The sequence below is a fragment of the Podarcis tiliguerta genome (assembly GCF_965153285.1).
Source record: "Podarcis tiliguerta genome assembly, chromosome: 16".
NCBI lineage: Eukaryota > Metazoa > Chordata > Lepidosauria > Squamata > Lacertidae > Podarcis > Podarcis tiliguerta.
Window position 1 is genome coordinate 9,696,055 of NC_139549.1, and position 22,770 is coordinate 9,718,824.

The 22,770-nt window shown below is 48.1% G+C and overlaps 2 protein-coding genes and 1 long non-coding RNA gene across 7 annotated transcripts in view; 2 read left to right on the plus strand and 1 right to left on the minus strand.

Moving 5' to 3' along the window:
* The window catches only part of ADAM15 (ADAM metallopeptidase domain 15), a 49,133-nt gene extending 35,183 nt beyond the window's left edge, over positions 1 to 13,950 (plus strand). For 2 of the 4 annotated variants that reach the window (XM_083416511.1, XM_083416512.1), the window contains 5 exons: positions 1,090 to 1,195; positions 5,987 to 6,064; positions 7,834 to 7,905; positions 12,045 to 12,154; positions 13,387 to 13,950. In XM_083416511.1, the coding sequence (XP_083272637.1) occupies positions 1,090 to 1,195; positions 5,987 to 6,064; positions 7,834 to 7,905; positions 12,045 to 12,154; positions 13,387 to 13,450 (430 nt within the window). In that variant the 3' untranslated portion in view covers positions 13,451 to 13,950. The remainder of the gene's footprint in view (positions 1 to 1,089; positions 1,196 to 5,986; positions 6,065 to 7,833; positions 7,906 to 12,044; positions 12,155 to 13,386) is intronic. The other 2 variants (XM_083416513.1, XM_083416514.1) reach the window with 1 other exon arrangement.
* Positions 719 to 9,211, minus strand: LOC310666267. The gene is made up of 2 exons (XR_014505828.1): positions 9,121 to 9,211; positions 719 to 868 (listed from the first exon to the last, which is right to left on the minus strand). It is a non-coding gene; the product is annotated as an uncharacterized lncRNA (long non-coding RNA).
* Positions 13,951 to 22,538: 8,588 nt separating the features above from the next.
* The window catches only part of EFNA4 (ephrin A4), a 30,127-nt gene continuing 29,895 nt past the window's right edge, over positions 22,539 to 22,770 (plus strand). The window contains exon 1 of one of the 2 annotated variants that reach the window (XM_083416841.1): positions 22,539 to 22,740. In XM_083416841.1, the coding sequence (XP_083272967.1) occupies positions 22,625 to 22,740 (116 nt within the window). In that variant the 5' untranslated portion in view covers positions 22,539 to 22,624. The remainder of the gene's footprint in view (positions 22,741 to 22,770) is intronic. The other variant, XM_083416842.1, reaches the window with a different exon arrangement.

Below are 22,770 nucleotides of genomic sequence, written 5' to 3' on the forward strand. Positions count from 1 at the left end.
GTGCGCACTGACCCCTCTTGCTCTCCAGGCTTCAGGAAGCTATCCGCAAACCTTGGGAGCCCACGGGAGTTCCCGATGGTCTCCCAAGGCTTCCGGAGAGCTGCCTGCATCCCGAAGGCCGGGGCGCACTGAGAAGCGCGTTCCGGGCTTCGGGTACCTCTCCGCAAGCCGTGGGAACCCAGCGTGACTTCCCGCCGGGCTCCCTAGGCTTGCGGATAGCAGCCTGTTCTGGGGGCTGGGGTCAGGGGAAGCTTAAGCTTCCGCCGTGCCTGGGGAGGAAATAAATTGTTTTTTCTTTATTCCCCCCCCCAAAAAAAAATCTAGGTGCGCCCTATGGGCTGGTGCGCCCTATGGGGCGAAAAATACGTATTTCTCTTGCGCACGCTCTTCTCTCCTTTGGGGCAAAATCCAAGTCCCTGAGGGCTGCTTGTGGACTCTAGAACCTTTTTCATCCCGAGGGCCGCATACCCTTCTGGATGATCTATTGGGGGCCGCATTCCAGCGCTGGGCGGAGCCAGAGGCAAAAGTGTGTTGGTCTCTGTGTTTTCTTGTGTTTTTTTTGGAAAGATCTTTATTAAAATTTCAATATATTACAAAAATAAGAAAAAGAATAAAAAGAAAAAGAAAATACAAAGTAAAAACAGTTGAAAACAGATCAGTCTTTCCATGTCTTATCTTTCATTTGCTTGTTTCCCTGACCTCCTCACACCTCCCATCCTTGTATTCCAGTTCAATTAGTTAATTCAGCAAATCCTTTCCCTCTTTGATTTTATCTTAATCTTTTATCTTAATATATTATAGCTTTAGATTATCACCTGTTAACAATCCATTTTTACATATTCCTTTATAACATTGCTGCTAAAAACCACTTAACTTCAATCCAACATCATTCTAACATTCATTAATTTTGCAGTATTTCTGTAAATACAGTAGTCTTTAAATTTCTTCCAATCTTCTTCCACCGACTCTTCTCCCTGGTCTTGGATTCTGCCAGTCGTTTCCTGGTCTCTGTGTTGTGTATATGTGTGCGTTGGCCTGTAATATGCCCCCTAAGACCGTGGCCTCAGCCTTCCTGTTCTCCCCCATCAGGATCACGCACCCGGAGCCTCGGACTTACAGCCAAGCCCCACCAGGGCGCCCCCGGCCCCCACAGTTCAGGCAGAACACTGAGCTCCAGCTCATGCCGACTTCCAAGGTAAGTGATGGGTTTCCACCTTCGTATGTGGATGGCGCCTGGCTGGGCCACCTGTGATCGCTGCATTTCTTTCATTTACAGATTCGTTAGATTATTACAATATCATCTTACGGTTCAGACCCCTTACTCACAGCCCCTCCAAGGGTCCCTATTTTCCAGGGATGTTCCTGATTTGGAGAAGCCGTCCTGGTTTCTGATCCGGGAATGTCCCACTTTTCCTTAGGACGTCCCTATTTTCATCGGAGAAATGTTGGAGGGTATGGAGTTAGCCGACCCTCCAAGCCAGGGGTCAGCAAACCTTTTCAACAGGGGGCCGGTCCACTGTCCCTCAGACCTTGTGGGGGGCCGGACTATACAGTGGTACCTCGGCTTAAGTACTTAATTCGTTCCGGAGGTCCATTCTTAACCTGAAACTGTTCTTAACCTGAAGCACCACTTTAACTAACGGGGCCTTCTGCTGCTGCCACGCCGCTGGAACACGATTTCTGTTCTCATCCTGAAGCAAAGTTCTTAACCTGAGGTACTATTTCTGGGTTAGCGGAGTCTGTAACCTGAAGCGTATGTAACCTGAAGCGTATGTAACCCGAGGTACCACTGTATTTTGAAAAAAAGAAGAATGAATTCCTGTGCCCCACAAATAACCCAGAGATGCATTTTAAATAAAAGCACGCATTCTACTCATGTAAAAACACCAGGCAGGCCCCACAAATAACCCAGAGATGCATTTTAAATAAAAGGTCACGTTCTACTCTTGTGAAAACACACTGATTCCTGGACCATCCATGGGCCGGACTTAAAAGGCAATTTGGCTGGATCTGGCCCCCGGGCCTTAGTTTGCCTACCCATGCTCCAAGCCATCTGAAGGCAGTCCTGTATAGGGAAGGTTTTTTTTTAAAAAAAAAATGTTTAATGTTGTGTTATGTTTTTATATATGTTGGAAGCTGGCCAGAGTGGCTGGGGCAACCCAGTCAGGTGGGCAGAATATAAACAGTAAAATTATATCATTATGGAATGGGATGTCCCTATTTTCATCGGATAAATGTTGGAGGGTATGTACTCGTAATAATGAGATTCCAGGAGAATTTGGAAGGGTGCTGCTTTGACAAAGTGGTACAATAAAGTCTGGCAAATAAGCACTTGGGGGGTTTTTTTGGGCGGGGGGTGGAATTGACTAACTAAACTTGGCCCAAGGTTTGAAGCACAAAGACCTTTTTGCCACGAATCGATACACCTCCTTTTTATGCACATGGCTAAAAATGAATAGAGGGCTCCCCTAACAATATAAAACCTTGTGGTTAACGCAGACTGCGTATCACCTTCCATACTAATGGGTAGTAACATATGTTCTTTGGTTGTTATTTTGGATGTAAGGCCTAAACTTCCATCTTCAGGGCTAGGGTAGGATATTTAATTTATTTGGTGCATGCTCTGGTTATCTCCCGCTTGGACTACTGCAATGCGCTCTACGTGGGGCTACGTTTGAAGGTGACCCGGAAACTGCAACTAATCCAGAATGCGGCAGCTAGTCTGGTGACTGGGAGCGGCCGCCGAGACCATATAACACCGGTCTTGAAAGACCTACACTGGCTCCCAGTACGTTTCCAAGCACAATTCAAAGTGTTGGTGCTGACCTTTAAAGCCCTAAACGGCCTCGGTCCAGTATACCTGAAGGAGCGTCTCCACCCCCATCGTTCTGCCCGGACACTGAGGTCCAGCTCCGAGGGCCTTCTGGCGGTTCCCTCACTGCGAGAGGCCAAGTTACAGGGAACCAGGCAGAGGGCCTTCTCAGTGGTGGTGCCCGCCCTGTGGAACGCCCTCCCATCAGATGTCAAAGCGATAAACAACTACCTGTCATTCAGAAGACATCTGAAGGCAGCCCTGTTCAGGGAAGTTTTTAATATGTGACATTTTAGTGTATTTTTCATCTTTGTTGGAAGCCGCCCAGAGTGGCTGGGGAAACCCAGCCAGATGGGCGGGGTACAAATAAATTACTATTATTATTATTATTATTATTATTATACCTCCACCTTTTTCTTCAAGGAGCCCAGGGTGTGGAGTACATGATTCTCACCCTTCATCATTTAATCCCCACCATAACCCTGTGAGGTAGGCTAGGCTGAGAGGCAGTGGCTGGCCCAGGGTCACCCAGTCAGCTTCATGGCTGAGTGGGGATTTGAACTCAGGTCCTAGTCCAACACACAGCTTAAAACCACCACACCATGCGGGCTCTCGGCTACGTGTGTATGATGTAGTTACCATATTCTTTGCTCTATAAGACTCACTTTTTCCCTCCTAAAAAGTAAGGGGAAATGTGTGTGCGTCTTATGGAGCGAATGCAGGCTGCGCAGCTATCCCAGAAGCCAGAACAGCAAGAGGGACTGCTGCTTTCACTGCGCAGCGATCCCTCTTGCTGTTCTGGCTTCTGAGATTCAGAATTTTTTTTTTCTTGTTTTCCTCCTCCAAAAACTAGGTGCGTCTTGTGGTCTGGTGCGTCTTATAGAGCGAAAAATACGGTATATGATAATTGCATTTTTGTTGGATGAGAGGAAGCTGTTTTAGTGCCGCAAAAGGAACTTGGAAAGAAAAGGGGAAATTTTAGTGTGTGTTTTTAGCAACAATCCCCCCCCCCAAATATATATATACAGGAGGTAGGTTTTAAAATTACTGAAGTGAAGCACTCTCCCCCCCCCAAGAGCAATCATTTTATTTTAGCATTAACAAAAATTACCTCTCCCAGTTCTTCTTTATTATATTTATTACATTTTGTTTTTAAAAATCAACTTATTAAATACAATGGATCCAAACTGGGGAGCGAGCAGTTGTGCAGAGTCTGAAGAAAACCAGAATCTCATAAACTTCTTTTACGCACCATCTCCACACACCCAGTTGTCAAATTTTGTTTCCTGGTGATAACTTGTTAAGTTGTACTTTTCAGCCTTACAGACATTGCAAACTTTTAATGCCAAGGTTGCAGATAAAACGTTTAGTAAATTTGTGTACCATGTGTGTGCATGTTTACATCTATACAGATAGATATCTATATCTGTCTAGATCAGTTACAGGTTGCTCTGAAGTTTTCACTGATTATAATCGGTCCGTTTGTGTGTTGGTTGCCATGGTAATTATAGGCTTGGGGCCTGTCTCCTAGGCTGCTGCTATGGGTCATGGATGGTGATGGGGCTGTTGTCACGGGTGATTGGCTGAATAGTTGCTGACAGGTGGCGGGGCTTAGAAACTGTTGCTATGGCTGGCTGTGGGAGTGGTCAGTTACTGCTGGGAGGCGGGGCTTACAGGTCCTTCAATCCTGCTACATCCTGATAGTGTTATCCTTGGTTTTTTGTGGGTTTGGAGTTTTTTTTGGGGGGGGGGGATTAGTGGGAAAAGAAAAGCACCTTTGCACCAAAAGAGAGAAGTTCCCTTTCACCCTGCTAGCCTGGAAGCATTTGATGCTAAATGTAATATTTTAATATAAACTCAGCTGCATACTGAAGACTAATTTTAATCATGAAGTGCCATCTCAGTTTGAGTAGTGGGTTAAAAAACAGGGGTTGGGGTTGGGGGGGGGCTTTGCAATGGAGAATGCTGGTAGAGGGCATGGAATGGAGTGTCCCAGAAGCAGAGGTGTGGCTGGCTGGCTGGGAGCCCTGAACAGGAGCGCTCTTTCTTAGGAGCTGGGGATGCGCTACAACATTTTTGCTGCTGCGCAACCCCTTTGTTTAATTTTTAAGTCGGAAGAGGGGGCCGGGTGCATCCATAAGGGAGCTGAATCGCCTACAGGCCCCTGTCTCCCTGTAAACACGGCCCTGAATAAAAGGCAAACCTTCGGAATGGAACAATTTCCCCAGAAAAAGGGGGAGGTGTTGCCCTGTGAGACTATATGGTATTGTAAAAGAGCAGGTAGAAGTGTAGATAGGACTTGCTAAGGAGAAAGTCCCACAGCACCCTCAAGTGGCTGGAGGGTGTTATGACAGCTTGTTCTACCTCCTTAGGCTTACTGCAAAGGTGGGACTCTGATTCCCATCAGTGCCGGTGTCCAGTGATGATGGGAGTCGTAGTCCATCCACATCCGGAGAGCCGCATCTTGCCCAGCCCTGCTGTTACTAGGCTTAAATGCTGTATAATTCACCAAAATCCTGTGCCATATTTGTAGAAACCTGGTTCTAAGCCAGAATAGATGCACTTAGGTTCATTAATTTGGGTGGGTTCGTTCTAAGTAGAACATGGCTGGATATGACCTCTAAATGCTTATTTTTTTAATTCCTGAGGCTCAGTGGGATTCTTAAAATGCGACTAGGAGAAGACCCCCCTTCCTTAATTTTGGAACGCCCTTTAGTTTCTCCTTCCTAAGCCTCCCAAACCAGGCTCAGGATGGCTGGTGGCAGTTTAACCCAGTGGAGCTTGAGGCACTCTGTACGTGCTCTGGGACACCCCTTTCTTCTTACTCACGCAAGGTGTTCACAGCAGAGCTCTGCAATATGTTCTGGGACTGATCTAAGACTCGGAATTTAATTCCTAAATGGACGAGAAATTTTGGAGTGCCTGTTTCTCTCTCTGTCTGTCTGTCTCTCTCTCTCCTCCTTGCATGGTTGCATTTGCATGAATGTGTGTGCCTCTCATGTACCCCTAGCCATGCATGCCACAGGCCGGAACGATAACACCCTCTCTCTCTTCTCTCTCTCTCTCTCTCTCTCTCTCTCTTTCTCTCTCTCTCTCTCTTTCTTTCTCTCTATCTCTATCTCTTCCAATCTGCTCTTTGGTTTCCTTGTGGCGCTGCCTTCCGTCTCTCTGCAGCCTGCTGCCCTCGATGCCTCTCGACCTGACCCACCATCCAAGCCTCTTCCGCCTGACCCGATCCCAAAGGGTCAACAGGTAACGGAGCGGGAGGAAGGAGCGGGCAGGGCAGCTTGTCCCTTGACCCCATTGCATGGTCTTCTGCGACGGGAGGAAAAGTCGTCGGTCAATGGCAGGGCCTCAGTGTTTTGTGCGCAGGTGTCTCAGATTCAATCCCTGATGGCATTTCCAGCTAAGTGTTGCCTGAAACCCAGGAGAGAGGCTGCCAGTCTGTGCGGACAGTGCTGAGCTAGATAGACACAATGGACTAACGTTGGTATTTAAAAAAACAACCACTTCCTGGCTTCCTCTTTCAATCGGAGCTTTATGCAGAACCATGAGGACTAACCACCCTACTAAAAAAGTCAGTCAATAAACTTAACCTAGCATGGGGAGAGGGACGCGGGTGGCGCTGTGGGTTAAAGCCTCAGTGCCTAGGACTTGCCGATCGAAAGGTCGGCGGTTTGAATCCCCGCGGCGGGGTGCGCTCCCGTTGTTCGGTCCCAGTGCCTGCCAACCTACCAGTTCGAAAGCACCCCCGAGTGCAAGTAGATAAATAGGGACCGCTTACCAGTGGGAAGGTAAACGGCGTTCCGTGTGCTGCGCTGGCTTGCCAGATGCAGCTTGTCACGCTGGCCACGTGACCTGGAAGTGTCTGCGGACAGCGCTGGCTCCCGGCCTATAGAGTGAGATGAGCGCACAACCCTAGAGTCTGGCAAGACTGGCCCGTATGGGCAGGGGTACCTTTACCTTTAGCATGGGGAGGACAAGCAAAGGAGGATGCCTCCCCCCTCCCCAGTGGGACTCCCGTTTATTACATGCACAGCACAAGACAGTGACCTATCCCTGCCCCCCAGGCATACGAATCAATATGACTGATTTGACCCATCAACGCAGCTCCCTTCACCAACAAACGACACTGCAACCAGCTGAACGCAACGAACCAAGCTCTGGGCCCTCCAATATCTCGCAGTGCCAATGAAAATAAGTAGATAGATAGATAGACCTACCCGTGTGACGCTGGCACAGATTCCCTGCCCAAACACTGCAATAGAAGGAAAGGTCATTATTCTCCCTATTTCTCTCTCTCCCCTCTCTTTTCCCCCATCTGCACAATGTCTGACAACAGTGTCTTACTGAATGTCAACAGACCGTGGGGAAAGTCCCTATGAATTCTGTGAACCGCCCTAAGACCTTTGGGTATAGGGCAGTATATAAATTCTAACAATAATAATAATTAGAATAATTAGAAAGTGGAGGTACTATATGTACTTTTCCATGTCTGTTTGTTTTGTAGCACAAGAAAATCTGTAATAAAAAGAATAATTTAAACCAGAAAAGTACCATGAGGACTAGAATCCAGCAAAATCCAACCACGGGTTCCCTCATCCCTGGTCTAAGCTGACTGGTGGGGCCCCTCTAGGTTTTCAGACAAGAGAGCCTTTTCTAGTCCTACCTTGAGATGCCTCTGCATTCTCTGTTTCTGAGTTTCTGAAAACATTTAAGGTTCCGGTCCTCATGGTTCTGAACAAATACAGACATAGGAAGCTGCCTGCTGCTGAGTAAGGCCCTTGTTTCCACCCAGCGGTGGTTCTGCAGGCTCTTTATCCAGCCCTGCTTGGAGATTCTGGGGATTGGACCTGGGACCCCCTTAATCCAGATCTGCCTTCCCTTAGTAAACAGCAAGGCCCTCCCATGCTTCTTCCAGAGCTGCTCCCCCAACATACAACACCCCCCCCCAATCTTTTTCTTCTTCTTCTTCACCCGAGCATGTCTTGCCTGTTGCTGTGCCTCCTCTTTCTGCCCAGGCCTCGGTCCAGGACAGGCCAGCGCCCCCAACGCGCCCATTGCCTGCCGACCCCATTCCTAAAGATGCTCAGGTAACTGGCAACATGGTGCCATTCCTGGTGGTGGTGTGTGTGTGTTTTTGGAGAGGGAGGAGGGTGGTCTGTTTGGGCAGGGTGGAAGGGGGATGGGAACAGCTGTGGGAGTTAATGGGAAGGTCTCGGTTCAGGCCCTCCCCCAGTCAGTGGCGTAGCGTGGGTTGTCAGCACCCGGGGTAAGGCAAGTAATTTGCGCCCCCTAACCCGGGGCAAGGCAAGTAATTTGCGCCCCCCGTTGCACTGTCCCTCCCCCAGATAGTCCCTCGCTCTCTCTCCGCACCACACCGCACGCCTGGCACCCTCCCCTCCACAGTGGGCGGCGACCCGGTGGCTCGGATCGGATTCGCACAGCCAGCACTGCAGTGAGAGAGAGTGAGTGAGTGAGCCAGGTAGGGGCAGAGCTGTGAGTGCGAGCGCCCCCCCCAGATGTTGCGCCCGGTGCGGCCGGCCCCCCCCTGCACCCCCCCACGCTACGCCACTGTCCCCAGTTCCCCTCCAAAAACCGGGAGCGATCCCTCTTCTCCTTACACCTGGGTTTCCCCGGACGTTTTATCCGAATATCGATAAATTCCACCCAAAATCCATTTCCAAGGATGAATTCCAGTTGTCCAGGAAATTCCAGGCATATGCCAGCCCTATTCCTCCCCATCCGATGGGGAAGAATTTTTATCCCATAATTTTCACCTTACCTGGCTCTCATCCTGGTTTGGGCCAAGCTGAAAGCTGCTGGAGAGGGTCCTGGTGTTTTTCTGTGCTGCTTGTGCTTTTTGGAGCAGAGCAGTGCGATGTCGTACCCAAGACGTTCTGCCAAGAAAAATGCACACCAAGAACTCAGGCCATTGTAAGTTTCAATGGTGGGAGTGGTCCCTACTCACAAATCAATAGTCTTTTTTTAAAATAATAATAATATTTTATTAAGATTTTCACAAAAAGAAAAAAGAAAAAAAAGAAAAATACAAAAAGTAAAAAACAATTAAAAACAGTTCAATCTTTCATAACATATCTTGCATTTGCTTGTTTCTCGGACCTCCCCACACCTCCCCTCTTTGTATTCCAATTCAATTTATTTATTCAGCAAATCCTTTCCCTCTTTACCTTTATCTTAATCTTGATCTTAATATATTTTAGCTTTAACTTTCCACCTATTAACATTCCATTTTTGCATATTCTTTCATAACATTATTGCTAAAAACTCCTTAACCTCAATCCAACATCATTCTAACATTCATTAATTTTGCAATATTTCTGTAGATAGTCCTTAAATTTCTTCCAATCTTCTTCCACCAGCTCTTCTCCCTGGTCTCGGATTCTGCCCTCACAAATCAATAGTCAATAGTAACAAAAACTAATCCATTCAAGAGTATGTATTCTGACAAGGGTTACAAACTCAAATAGAGATTACAAACTCTAACAGAGATTAGAAACTCAAACTCATAAAAATATGTATAACACAATAATTCATTACAGGATTAGAGATAAGAGTTTATGAGTAGAGATAAGTTCATGTTAGTCCAGATTTGTTGTGGAGGTCTTAGTTTCAATCATTGAGCAGATGTCAGTTATGGATTAGAAACCAGGACGGGGGCCTGTTTTGATGTATTCACCTTCATCAGCTGGAAGTATCAAATATTACATGAAAATACGTTTAAATTCTCATAAATTATAATTTATAAAACAGTACAGTGGTACCTCGGGTTTAGTACTTAATTCGTTCCGGAGGTCCGTACTTAACCTGAAACACCACTTTAGCTAATGGGGCCTCCTGCTGCTGCCGCGCCGCCGGAGCACGATTTCTGTTCTTACCCTGAAGCAAAGTTCTTAATCTGAAGCACTACTTCTGGATTAGCGGAGTGTGTAACTTGAAGCGTATGTAACCTGAAGCGTATGTAACCTGAGGTACCACTGTGTTATATAACATTTGGTTCCTTACCTAATTTTTAAAGGGTCGTGTAAGTTTGAAGGCTTTCGGATAAATATATCCTGTTATTTTCTACGTTTCTCAAGGCTAACAACTGAAAATAATCAATATTAATAATAGTTACATGTGTTGAATCAAATTAAAAACTCTAAGGTTTCTATTGACTATTGATTTGCAAGTAGGGACCACTCCCACCATTGAAACTTATATTGGCCTGAGTTCTTGGTGTGCTTTTTTCTTGGTATATTTAATAACAAGAACTCCAACTTATTCTGGGAAGTGCGGCCGATGAGAAGCTCCCAAGAGAGCCTATCGTTGCTGTAAGTGGGATGCAGCCTTCTTTAGCATCTCATGCGACACTGGAACCTTGCGGCCATCCAGGGACGCCGAATGTCGAGAGGTTTGGAGCAGACAAAAAAGGAAAGACTGTGGAACTCACTGCCACAGGAGGCAGAGAGGGCCACCGACATGGGTGGCTTTGAAAGAGGATTAGACAGATGGATGGAGGAGAAAGCTGTTCCGCTCACAGAGCTACAATTACCAGAGTTTCCCCAGGAAGAGGGATTAATTGTTAAACCACCCGCAGAATTGTATAGCTCTGTGAGGCAAATGGGGAGGTCACTTAACCGCTCTCAGCACCCATAACAAACTACAGCTCCCAGAATTCTTTGAGAGAAGCCATGGCTGTTTAATGGACTATCCCCGTGCTTTAAATGTATGGTGCATATTAAAGATATGTAACCGCTTGAAAGAAACAATTAGGCCTAGGATTAAAATGGAATTAAATTTATAAATAAGAAAATGTAAGATAAGGAAAGCTTTGTAATATGATTAGGACTGTGATATGGTTTTTTGAAACTCTGATATTGGAAACTACTACATATAATTACTAAGAAATTCGGATGGAAGAGATTCGAGGAAGTCAAATACTTTGTTTATGAAGATGGATGGTACTTAATTTTAATTAATTAAGTGGTAATATGTTGTATGTATCTTTTTTCTTTTTTCTCTTTTTCTCCTATTTTTTGTTTGTTTTTATTATTGTTAATCTTTTCTTTTTTTTACTATGTTTATCTACTGAAAATAATAAATATTATTGGGGGGGGGGGAATGTATGGTGCCAATGTGGCCTGGGGCAAATTTTAGGCACGGGACACAACAACCAGTCGGTGGTGTTTAAAACCCAGTGTACCACTTTGAACAGCCACGGCTGTCATTGTCATTCTGTCATGACAGAAAGACCAAGAGAAAAACAACAGAAAGACTAAGAGAAAAAGACAACAGAGACTTTGAAAAAGATTGGGAACCCTTCATATTATATTTGCAGAAACAAAGAAAGGCAATAGACTTGATGGCAGGATTTAAATAAACATTCACTTTATTAGTACCAGAAAATGTTTAGAAATAAGATGATGTCGTTAATTTTATTTTTATACGTTTGATGTTATGTTATTAATAACCTTTTCTGTTGAGAGATAGCAAAGGGGATGAAAATAGAAACAAACTAGGAACACAAGTTGGGGGAAGTCTTGGAGGGGGAGGGAGGGAGGAATATATAGTAAAGGTTAAGAATTTGAGAGGTGTGTAATGAATGAAAAAGAAAAATGAATAAAACTTTTTTTGAAGAAAGGACAGCCATGGCTTTTCCCAAAGAATTCTGGGAGCTGTTTTCTTGTCAAGGGTGCTGAGAGTTGCTAGCAGGCCCTTCTATTCCCCACCCAGAGTGGGGTAACAATCCCTTTTCCCGGGGGTAAGAAGTGAAACTTGTAACTCATTTACGTGGTTCCACTCTCTGAGCATAATTTAGCTTGACACCAGCCATGGAAGTATAGACAATATTCGTTTAAGGGGCTACTGTGGTTGGCTGCTGTGGGAACAGGATGCTGGGCTGGATTGGCCGTGGGCCGGATCCAGTCTTCTTCCGTACTTAAGTTGACGTCAAAGCAAGCAGAAAAATGGAGAGAACCCGTGGCCATTTTGTAAGGTTAATTGAAGTGAGCAGCAGCCCCCTCGCAAGGTGTCAGGAAAAATTGCTTATGCACACGTGTTATTTTTGCATTGTGTGTGGTGTCGCACCCACACACTTAATGAAGAGTCTAAAAATAAGTTTTTTGCACCTCTTTGGCCTCCGCCCCCTTGCTAGCGTGAGGTGGTCCGCAAGCGTTTGAGCGTCACAACCCCCCTCCCCTAATTCAGGCTCCCTCTGTTTTCCTCTCAGCCCCCTGCCAAGCCTCCACCACCCCAGAAACCGCTCCCTTCGGATCCCCCCCGGGCCGAGCTCTGCGCTGTTCCCAACTATGACCCTCGGGTACAGATGTTGCCATCAAGGTGAGTGGAAGAGCGGGAGGCGGCTGGGGTGGGAGAGGCCGAGAGGGAGGTGGCTGCTTCTTTTCCAGCTGCGGGGAATTGGAGGAGAGGGGTGGTGGGCAAGACAAGATGCTTAAACCAGGGCTTCCCAAACTTGGGTCTCCAGCTGGTTTTGGACTACAGTTCCCATCATCCCTGACCACCGGTCCTGCTAGCTAGGGATGATGGGGGTTGTAGTCCAACAATAGCTGGAGACCCAAGTTTGGGAAGCCCTGCCTTTCAACGGTGCTGCGGGTGGTTTTAGATGTTCTCAATACCGTATTTACTCAAATGTAATGTGCACTTTTTTGGCCAAATTACGTTGCGAAAATTGGGGTGAGCATTAGATTTGATGGCGCATTAAAGGTAAAGGTAAAGGGACCCCTGACCATTAGGTCCAGTCGTGACCGACTCTGGGGTTGCGGCGCTCATCTTGCTCTATAAGCCGAGGGAGCCGGCGTACAGCTTCTGGGTCATGTGGCCAGCAGGACTAAGCCGCTTCAGGCGAACCAGAGCAGCGCACGAAAACGCCATTTACTTTCCCGCTGGAGTGGTACCTATTTATCTACTTGCACTTTGTGCTTTCGAACTGCTAGGTTGGCAGAAGCAGGGGACTGAGCAACGGGAGCTCACCCCATCACGGGGATTTGTCCTAGGCTCTGTGGTTTAACCCACAGCACCCCCGCGTTCCTGATGGCGCATTAGATTTGCGTAAATGTGGCAATAATGGTTCATTTCATAGTCGCCTCATACCCAATGTTGCTTGGGAATTCTATTATTATTATTATTATTATTATTATTATTATTATTAATTAGGATTCATATACCACCCTTCATTGAAAGATCTCAGGGCAGTTCACAAAATAAAAATACAAGATAAAAGCACAAATAAATAGGTAGAAACACACACAAAAATAATCCCCCCCCCCAAAAAAAAAATGCAGTGCAATTTTGAATGGTGCAGCGATTCAAAATGGCGTCCAATTGTATGTGCTGGCCAGTGGTCAGGGATGTTGTAATTTAACGTTATTGGATTCCGGCTCCCATCAGCCCCCAGTCATCACGGGCAATGGTCAGGGATGATGGGAGTTGTAGTCCGGCGACATCTGGAAGGTTCCTTAGCCCTGCTCTAGTGAAGTTAATTTAATAAAGAACTTGTTCCGACATGTACACCTCAGCGCAAACCTTTCCTTCTTTCTCTGCTTCCCACGCAGGCCAGCTCCTCCTCCTCCTCCTCCCATGGTGTCCGGCTCGTCATTACACATCCACAATATCTAACCCGGGCCAGGCCAGGCCCACGGACTCTTCCTGCGGCGCCCCTCCCTGGCCGAAACGGGCGATGAGGACGACAACCCCAGGCCCTTCTTGGCACTCGCTTCGCTGGCTGCTTCGGATTTGCAGGAGGGCGGCTTTGCACCCTTGCGAAGGCAGGGCTGTGTTTCGTTTTGTTTCCCCCCCTTTGCCCACTCCTAGCTTGGCTGGAAACCTCCGCCATTTTGGCGCCATTTTGGCTTCAAAGTCCCTGCTTTTGGTGTCGGAACCTGGACACAAGGAACTCTGGGGGGGAAAGGGAAGAAGTCTTTGCACTGGTGAAAAAGGAGGGCGAAGGTGTGTGTATGTGTGTGTGAGAGAGAACGTGTGTGTGTGTGTGTGTGTGTGTGTGTGTGTGTGTGTGTTTATGAGGGATTTCATTCCCTAAGGGAATCCTCCCCTCAGGAATCTTGCCTGGAAATCGCCCGTTTCTTTTCTTCGTAATAAAAATGGACTGGTTCCACTTATTTCTTTCAGCGCCTCTTTATCCAGGCTGGGACTGATCACCAGGGAAGGCCTGCTTCAGGCGCCATCTGAAGGTGCCACCATCTTTTAGCAAATGTACCCGCAGGGGAGTTGCCCCCCTGTCCTGTTCTGTCGGAGCAGCTGTGGTGTTGGGTACTTGGGCCACAAATCACCACTTCGTGTTAGGATTCCAAACAGCCAGGCTCTTTCTCGCACTGTGACCGACGGCCACGTAAGCGAAGAAAAAAAGGGGTATGTTTTTTTTTTAAAGGGGGTGTTTGGGAAGTAGTAGGAGATCTGGTGCCCCGGCAGAAAAGAGCCTGAGTCCCACAGTCCCATCTCCTTTAAAAAACGCCTCTGCACCCCTGGTTGCTGTTGTCTTTACAGTGGTACCTCTGGATGCGAACGGGATCCGTTCCGGAGCCCCGTTCGCATCCAGAAGCAAATGCAACCTGCGTCTGCGCATGCACGGGTTGTGATTTGCCGCTTCCGCACATGCGCGCGACGTCATTTTGATTCATCTGCGCATGCGCGAGCGGCAAAACCCGGAAGTAACACATTCCGTTACTTCCGGGTCGCCGCGGAGCGTAACCTGAAAACGTTCAACCTGAAGCATATTCAACCCGAGGTATGACTGTACTTAAGAACATAAGAAGAGCCATACCGGATCAGACTGACGCCCACCTAGTCCAGCATCCTGTTCTCACAGTGGCCAACCGATGCTTCAGTGGGAAACTGGCAAGCAGGACCCAAGCATGATTGTAGAGGCAAAGCGTAGCCATCCATAGCCTTGTCCTCCACCATTAATTGGTCTGACCCTCTTCTAAAGCCATTCAACTGGTGGCCATCACTGCCTCTTGTGGCAGGGAGTTCCACAGTTAAACTGGTTGCTGCATAAAGAAGTTGTTTATTTTTTATGTCTTGATTCTTCCAGTGGAACTGAATGTTGGATGCCCAGAAGTTCTGGTGTTATGAGAAAGGAAGGAAAGCATTTTTTTCAATCCGCTTTCTCCGTGAAATGCATAATTGTATAAACTTCTATCATGTCACCTGTTACGCGCCACGAAAAATTCCCACATGCCGTAACCTTTCCTCATTGCCTTTGGCGCAATGTTGGTGACCCGCCTGCTTTATATGTAGCTGCAGTGAGAATTTTTATTTTGCGTTCAGAATTCATTTTGCGTTCAGTTTTCTTTGGGGGAATGTGTTCAAATAATTATTCTTGCACGTCAAGCGGCTGATTAATCGTAAGCCTGTTTTGGTGAACCATTTTCTTCTTGCAGTGAGGCTGTTCTCTGAGAGTCAGGTTGGGGTGCCCCCCCCCACCTTTTTGACAAAAAATTGGTCATTCACCAAGACTCTCCTTTTGTCCTGGGTAGCTGAAAGACACTTCTTGCCATCTGCTGATGCTCATGAGGAATCATTTGGACACGTTCCCCAGAGAAGATGGTTTAAAAAAACCTTTCCCAAGGACTAATTGGTACATATTTGCAAAAGGCTTAAGAGCAGAAACGGATCTGTAACCGATTGTTCTGCAGTTTTTGTCGCCCATTGTCCTTTCGTATTATGTTTGTTTCTTTGGAGTACATTAGTATATTTTCGCATTTGTGGGTCTTGCCTCATGGTTGCGTTTGTCTTGGCACAAGGCATCGTGCTTTTCTGGAACCTAAGAGCCTTCTTCAAATAGGAATTGCGGATCTCAGTTTGCAGGCCAGAGCTTTGGGTGGTCTAGTTTGGACATAACACATAGTGTCTGTGAATTTCTGGTATGAAGTGCCAAATTATATTTATTTATTCATTTTGTAAAATTTTACACCACAATGGGGGCGGGGGAAGTGGAACCTTCAGAGCGGTTTATGAAAAGAAAGCGATGAAATTGTCCATAAGAAACAATAGAAAGCAACTGTTCTGAATGTACAAAAAAATAATTAAAATCAGCAATAAGCTAAAAGCCGGGTTAAAACATATGCCAAGTCTTGGCTTGTCTGAACAAAAAATATTTCAGCAAGCGCCAAAAAGAGTACAGTCATACCTTGAAAGCCAAACGCCTTGGGAGTTGAATGTTTTGGCTCCTGAATACTGCAAACCCGGAAGTGAGTGTTCCGGTTTGCGGACGTTCTTTGGAACCTGAATGTCTGACGGGGCTTTCTGCAGCCAATCAGAAGCTGTGCCTTGATTTCCAAATGTTTTGGAAGTCGAACGGACTTCCGGAATGGCTTCCGACGTACCACTGTACAGGGAAGATGCCTGCGTGATATCAATCAGCGGGGAGTTCCAACGTTAACTGGTGCCACACTGAAAGATCAGTTGCTTACAAATGCAGAATGGGTATTACGCAGGGCCTGTAGCAGGGCCAGTTCCGCTGATAGAAGTGGCGTAGGTGGTGTAAGGGAGTTAACTGGTTCCAAGCTGGTAAGGGCTTTTTATACTGACATGTTGAATTCGGCCCAGCAGCAAATCAGCAGCCGCTGCAGATCTCTTGAGCACAGGAGTTATATGCTGATAGCGGTCCCTGTCAGCAATCGTGCTGCAGCATTCTGCGCTAGCTGCTGCTTCCGGATCAAGCGCAAGGGTGCATTGCAGCAATCCAGTCTTGAATTAAACAGTGCGCATGAGCTGGTGCCACCAAGCTTTATGTGCCCATCCCATAGCTCCATGGTGTTGTCAAGAAAGCAACCTGTTTTGTGGACTCAGGACCCAGGCTCAGGTGGATGGAGCAGGGGGGAAGTTGATGAAGTCCAGGTGGAATTTCTCCCCAGGGTCTCCTTCCCGCATGTCTCCAGGTGATGCCGGTGTTATTGATGCGTTTCTGGTAAAGGTGAGGCCTTTGGGGAGAGCAGGTGAAAGAGCTCTGCTCTGAATCAGGTGTATATGATCATATTTAGGCCTGCTGTGGTCCCATGGCAAGGCGAGGCTGCTCATGTTTAGATGAAATGTTCCCAGATTTGAGTTGATTGTGAGATAGGCAGTGGTGGAGTTTGATAAGGCTCAGTTGTCTTGATAGGAAAGGGGGACTCTTTAGGTCTGATGATTATTATTCATTCATTTAACAAGATTTAGACTTTTATTTTAGAATTTTGTGATCCAAACTACAAGAAAGAAGATTCCACCTAAACATCAGGAAGAACTTCCTGACAGTAAGAGCTGTTCGACAGTGGAATTTGCTGCCAAGGAGTGTGGTGGAGTCTCCTTCTTTGGAGGTCTTTAAGCAGAGGCTTGACAACCATATGTCAGGAGTGCTCTGGTGGTGTTTCCTGCTTGGCAGGGGGTTGGACTCGATGGCCCTTGTGGTCTCTTCCAACTCTATGATTCTATGATTCTAAGTCCTCTTGAGTGGTTTACGTAAAGCAAAAGTTAAAAGATTCAGATAAAAACCAAACAAAAGCCAAACAACAAAAGCCAGTTAATGTAAAATTTACCAAAATACCAGCTATCTATCTATAGAGCATTAGAACCTTTTGGCTGCTGGGTCAGACCAGGGGCCCATTTAGTCCAGTGTCTGTTTTTGCCATAGACAGCCAGAAAACAAGAGTTGGAGAACGTGAAACCGACAGATTAATCCGTCCGTAGATATTTTGGACCCCTGACTCCTATCATCCCTGACCATTGTGCATGCTGGCAGGGGTTGATAAGGAGTCTGAGTCCTGCAAATGCCTGAAGGAGGCACAAAGTTGGATCCAGAAGCCCCCCCATCTCTCCCCCCCCCCCCATCTCAGAATGGCCATCTCTGTTTTACCTTGGATAATTCTCTGTCCCTAATTCTGTGTCCTCCACTTTTTGGCAAGCAAGTTGTGGTTGCTTTGCTATACCACTAGGTGGCAGCCCAGCCTAGGAGTCCATCACCCCCCAGCTAAACTTCTAAATAGCCATACAGTTCCCTGGTTTGTTCCTAGAGATTTCGAGACTGGGCAGTGCAAGTACTAGCAGAGGCTTCTGTTGCAAGGACCTCTGTTGGGGCGTAATGTGTATGCAAGCTTTGATGGTAACACCGAGTTCTTTGCTTGGGGAGAGAAAAGGGGTAAGAACATAGCCAACCCGGCGCAGCCATATCGTCCTCCACAAAATTGCCTAATCTTTCTTTTAATTTAAAAAAGAACACATTCGTATTAACAGACTTTCCATAAATAATCAAGGTACAACAAGTGTCTGTTTTCGAATTGCAGAATACAGGCCAATTACAGTCGTTCTCAGACATTTTTGTTGTAGGCACTGAGGGGTTGAGGGGCGGGGAGAGGGAGGAGAAAATAGAAAGAAGAAGAAGAAAAAAGAGGGGTTTTGAGGAAGACAGTAAACCTTCCTTCTTTACTTAGTATATAAGTGCATCACGTAGATAGGTGCCCCATATCCTCTTTAAAAGCCATCCAAGTCGGTGGCTGTCACTGTGGCAGTGAGTTCCGCAGTTTAACTAGGCCCTGTTTTTATAAACTTCTGCCATGCCACCTCTTGCCTGCTTTTTCTCTAAACTCGATAGCTCCCAAGGGTTGCCACCCTACCTTGCAGGGGAGTTGTGTTTGTGAGCTAGCTCCCACCCCCCTCTATCCTCCAAGCAGGCCGGCAAAAGGCATAACCCCAGCCAAGCATGGTCACTCAAGGAGAAGGGAGCAAGGCAGAGCCACAGAGGGGTGTGGCTTGAGGGGAAAGGGGTGTGGCCTGGGGAGAGTTCCGAGGGCCGGACAGAGAGCCCTGGAGGGCCTAAGGCTCCCTCACCCTTGTCTTAGGCTGCTGCTGTTGGAGGTGGCGTCTTCATGGCTGCCATCGCCGCTGAGTTTCACCTCCCAGGACACACATCCTGTGGCGAAACGTGGAGGTTGAGTCACGGGACGTGCAAGAGTTTCGGAAGGAGGCTTGGCAAGGGGGGGTCCCTCCGCCACGCAACCCCTGCGTGAGCTTCGGCTGAAACTCAAATCGCTGGGGATCGGGGCCTGTCGCCCGCACTGCAATTGCGTGCTGACCTTGCACTTTGGCACAAGTTCTGTGTGTGTGTGTCCCACGGTTCAAGCACCTTCTCTCGCCGCCACCCCCCCCCCCCCCGTGAGAACAAAGGTTCCCTTGTCCTGCCCAGCCACGCGGATCCATGTTTATGGGGCTTCCCAACCCTGTAATTTCTCCAGGTACGTGACTCTCAACAGGAGCCCCCGGCTGCCAGTCCACATCATGTGCTGGCTAGCTTGGGAAGGAGGCACGGCTGGCACTGCAAAGGCACTGCTGAAGCCTCTGGGTTTGGGTATATTTGGGGGAGGGAGGGAGGGAAAGGTTGCCCATCAAAAAAGGCTTGTGTGTTGGTAATGGAGCACGCCGCGTTTCGCACCCGGCTCCTCGGCCTCCTTACGTGATCTCCACCTGGGAAAACTATCAAAAGCAGGGGTTTTAATGACAGGGCATCCTCCAACACCTGAAATTTCTATGGGCCGCCGGGCTGTGTTCCAGGTCCTGCGGGATGTGCTGATCATAATCGATCCCAACTTTGAACTGCCAAAAGAAATTGTTTTCCTATGAGCCAAAGCCCCTATAAGGCAGGAATCTTTTTGCCCAGCGTGGGGCTCGAACCCACAACCCTGCGATGAAGAGGCTCGTGCTCTACCAGCCTCTCCTAATGAGAGCTGTATATTTCTTGCTTTGTGAATACAGATAACTCTCCTCTTATGCAGGGGTTCTGTTCCGGGGGTCCACACCTAAGTGCAAAAACTCATAAAGCCAGGAATCCCTTAGAACAGCTGATCCCCTCAAGGAAACACCTACATGGGTAGGTGGGAATAAATAAATGGAGAGTGGTGAATTCCCTTCCTTTTGTATTTATTTTTGCTCCCTATTTCCTTATTTATTTCCCGCCACCCATGCAAACCTGAATCGTGTGGGCAAAATCAGTGAGTTACCTATATATAAGACGGGGGGGGGGGGGGGCACGAGTTATGCATTGCAGGGAGAGGTTCAGAAAAAGGGGAGCAGAATGATCAATAATAATAATAATAATAATAATAATAATACAATTTTATTTATATCCCGCCCTCCCCAGCCGAAGCCAGGCTGAGATTGGCTAACAACAGTAAAAGTAACACAGTTTGCATAAAATCACAATCTATTAATTGAAATACATTCTAAAATCAATTCATTCAAGGAGCAACTCCTTCCCTATTAGAAAAAGTTGCAGCATTCGAGACTTTTTAATTGAGACAAAAGGCAAATAAGTCACAACACGATCAACGTTTATAAAATGATGCCTGGTGATCGCAAGCGTAGACATTTGCTGCTGAGGTCAGGACCAGCTTGTGAGCTTCCTGCGAGAATGGGACGCTGGGTTAGATGGGCCTTGGGGCCTCATCCAGTAGGCTCTTCTTACTTTCTTATGGGAGGAAGAAGACCCCAGCCCGGCTGCCCCAGTAACAGAATATGGGGTTACTGCATCCTATAAAGGAGTCGAGGAAGAAGGGAAAAGAGCAGACACACACACGACTGTATTATTGCTGAGAATTTGGGCCTGTGGAAGAGAAAATAAACTTTAATCGCACTAAACACTTCAATATGTTGTGCTCAGGACCAGTCTCAAAACCACTCCAAATTTTCTGCTTGGCCTGGAGGATTAATTACGCATGTGATGATAAAATGATGATTTGATGAGGAGGACAATTGAGTTGGGGGGGGGGCGTGGAAAGGTGTCCCTGCGGCCTGGTTTATGGAAGTTTATGCACATGGTTTATGTGTCTGAAGGTCCTGGGCTGCCCAGACAAGACCCCATCTCAGTGTCACTGATGTGGCCCCGACGGAAAGCAGAGCAAGATGTTTGGCACCAGCTTGGCTGCGAGAGTTGCAGGAAGGACAGTGGCGTAGCGTGGGGGGTGCAGGGGGAGGCCGGCCGCACCGGGTGCAACATCTGGGGGGGGGCGCTCGCACTCGCAGCTCTCTGCCCCTACTAAAATCCATGGGTTAGGGGGTGCAAATTACTTGCCTTGCCCCGGGTGCTGACAACCCACGCTACGCCACTGAGGAAGGAGGCCTACAAGGCGCATCCAACCGTCTAAGGGGCTGCACTCTAGATTTGTGTTACTCCTGAACCTTTTCTTCTCCAGAGATATCCTACAAGGGAGCAGGTATGGATTCCCCCCCCCCCCGGGTTTACTCCCAAAGCCTTACTCATGAATCCATATAGCCGCAAAGGCAGCAAAGATTTAGGACCAGAATTTTCCTTCTCCTCCTTGATGGGGTCCCTTCCCAGGTCAGCGAGCCCAGGTGAGATAGATGTATTACGATTTAAGTAAGGGATGGAGGAATAAGAAGGACCCCAATTGGACCAGGCCAATAGCCCCCCTCGTCCAGTGTCCAGTTCTCACAACCCTTTGTTTTCGGAGTGGTCCTGGCTTCTGAGGTTGCCAGAGGGTTTTGGAGCACACCACAGATCCTCATCCTCAAGGTCCGTACAGTTAAGGCTATGGTTTTCCCAGCAGTGATGTATGGAAGTGAGAACTGGACCACAAAGAAGGCTGATAGCCGAAGAATGGATGCTTTTGAATTATGGTGCTGGAGGAGGCTCTTGAGAGTCCCATGGACTGCAAGAAGATCAAACCTCTCCATTCTGAAGGAAATCAGCCCTGAGTGCTCACTGGAAGGACAGATCCTGAAGCTGAGGCTCCAATACTGTGGCCACCTCATGAGAAGAGAAGACTCCCTGGAAAAGACCCTGATGTTGGGAAAGATGGAGGGCACAAGGAGAAGGGGACGACAGAGGATGAGAGGTTGGACAGTGTTCTCGAAGCTACCAGCATGAGTTTGACCAAACTGCGGGTGGCAGTGGAAGACAGGAGTGCCTGGCGTGCTCTGGTCCAGGGGGTCACGAAGAGTCAGACACGACTAAACCACTAAACAACAACAAGTGTAGCAACAAATGCATACATAATCCCCGTTTTCGGAGTGGTCCTGGCTTCTGGGAGCACACCACAGATCCTCATCCTGCGCCGCCTTCTGGGCGTAGGAGCCAAACTCCTAGGGAAAGAGACCCCTTTGCCCCCCCTAAAATATTTGAGGGGTCCGGGGGCCCCCAGGTTGATGGGCATTGCCATAGAAATGGTGCTCGTGTGCCACGTCTTTGTGATCGATTACCTGGCCCCCCGCCATTTAGTTTTTCCAAGTTGGCACCCCCGCATATTTGTGTGAGGGGGGTGATGTCCCGAAATCGCGTCCCCCCTCCCCCCGCAACCATACACCCACCCCCAAAAAGGAGTGCCATGCTCGTGAATATCTGCCCGTCGACCACGAAAGCACCGGAGCAGGGGCGAGCCGGAGACGTTGGCAACCCCTCCCACCCATCCATCCATCCATCCAGACTTCCGCCGGGTGAATGAAGCGAGAGATAGAGAGAGGGAAAAAGGGGGCTTTTTCTCGGAGCGCCGCGGGCCTCGAGGGGTTAACTCCGAACTTCCCTCTCCTCTCCCCCCCCCCTCGCCTTTCTTTCTTCTTTTCATTCTTCCTTTGCTCCGAGTTGCTACTATCCGCGCCGAGCCCCGGCCGCTGATTGGTGGAAAGTTAGAGCTGGCCGCGATTGGGGGCGTGGCCGCGGCGGCGGCAGCAGCACTTTCTCCCCCGCTCGCTTCCCCTCCCCTCGCTCGGCTTCCCTCCGGCCGATCGGGCGCGCTCAGTCCGTCCAGTTGCCCCGACGGGGGGCTCGGCAGGGGCGGCGGCGGAGCGATGCGCCCGGCGGGGGCGCTGCCCTGGGGGCTGCTGCTGGTGCTTTGGGGGGCCCTGCTGGGCCGGCAGGTGCGGGGCCTCCGCCACAGCGTCTACTGGAACGCCAGCAACCACAGGTAACGCAGCCGCACCGAAAGTAGTTGAGA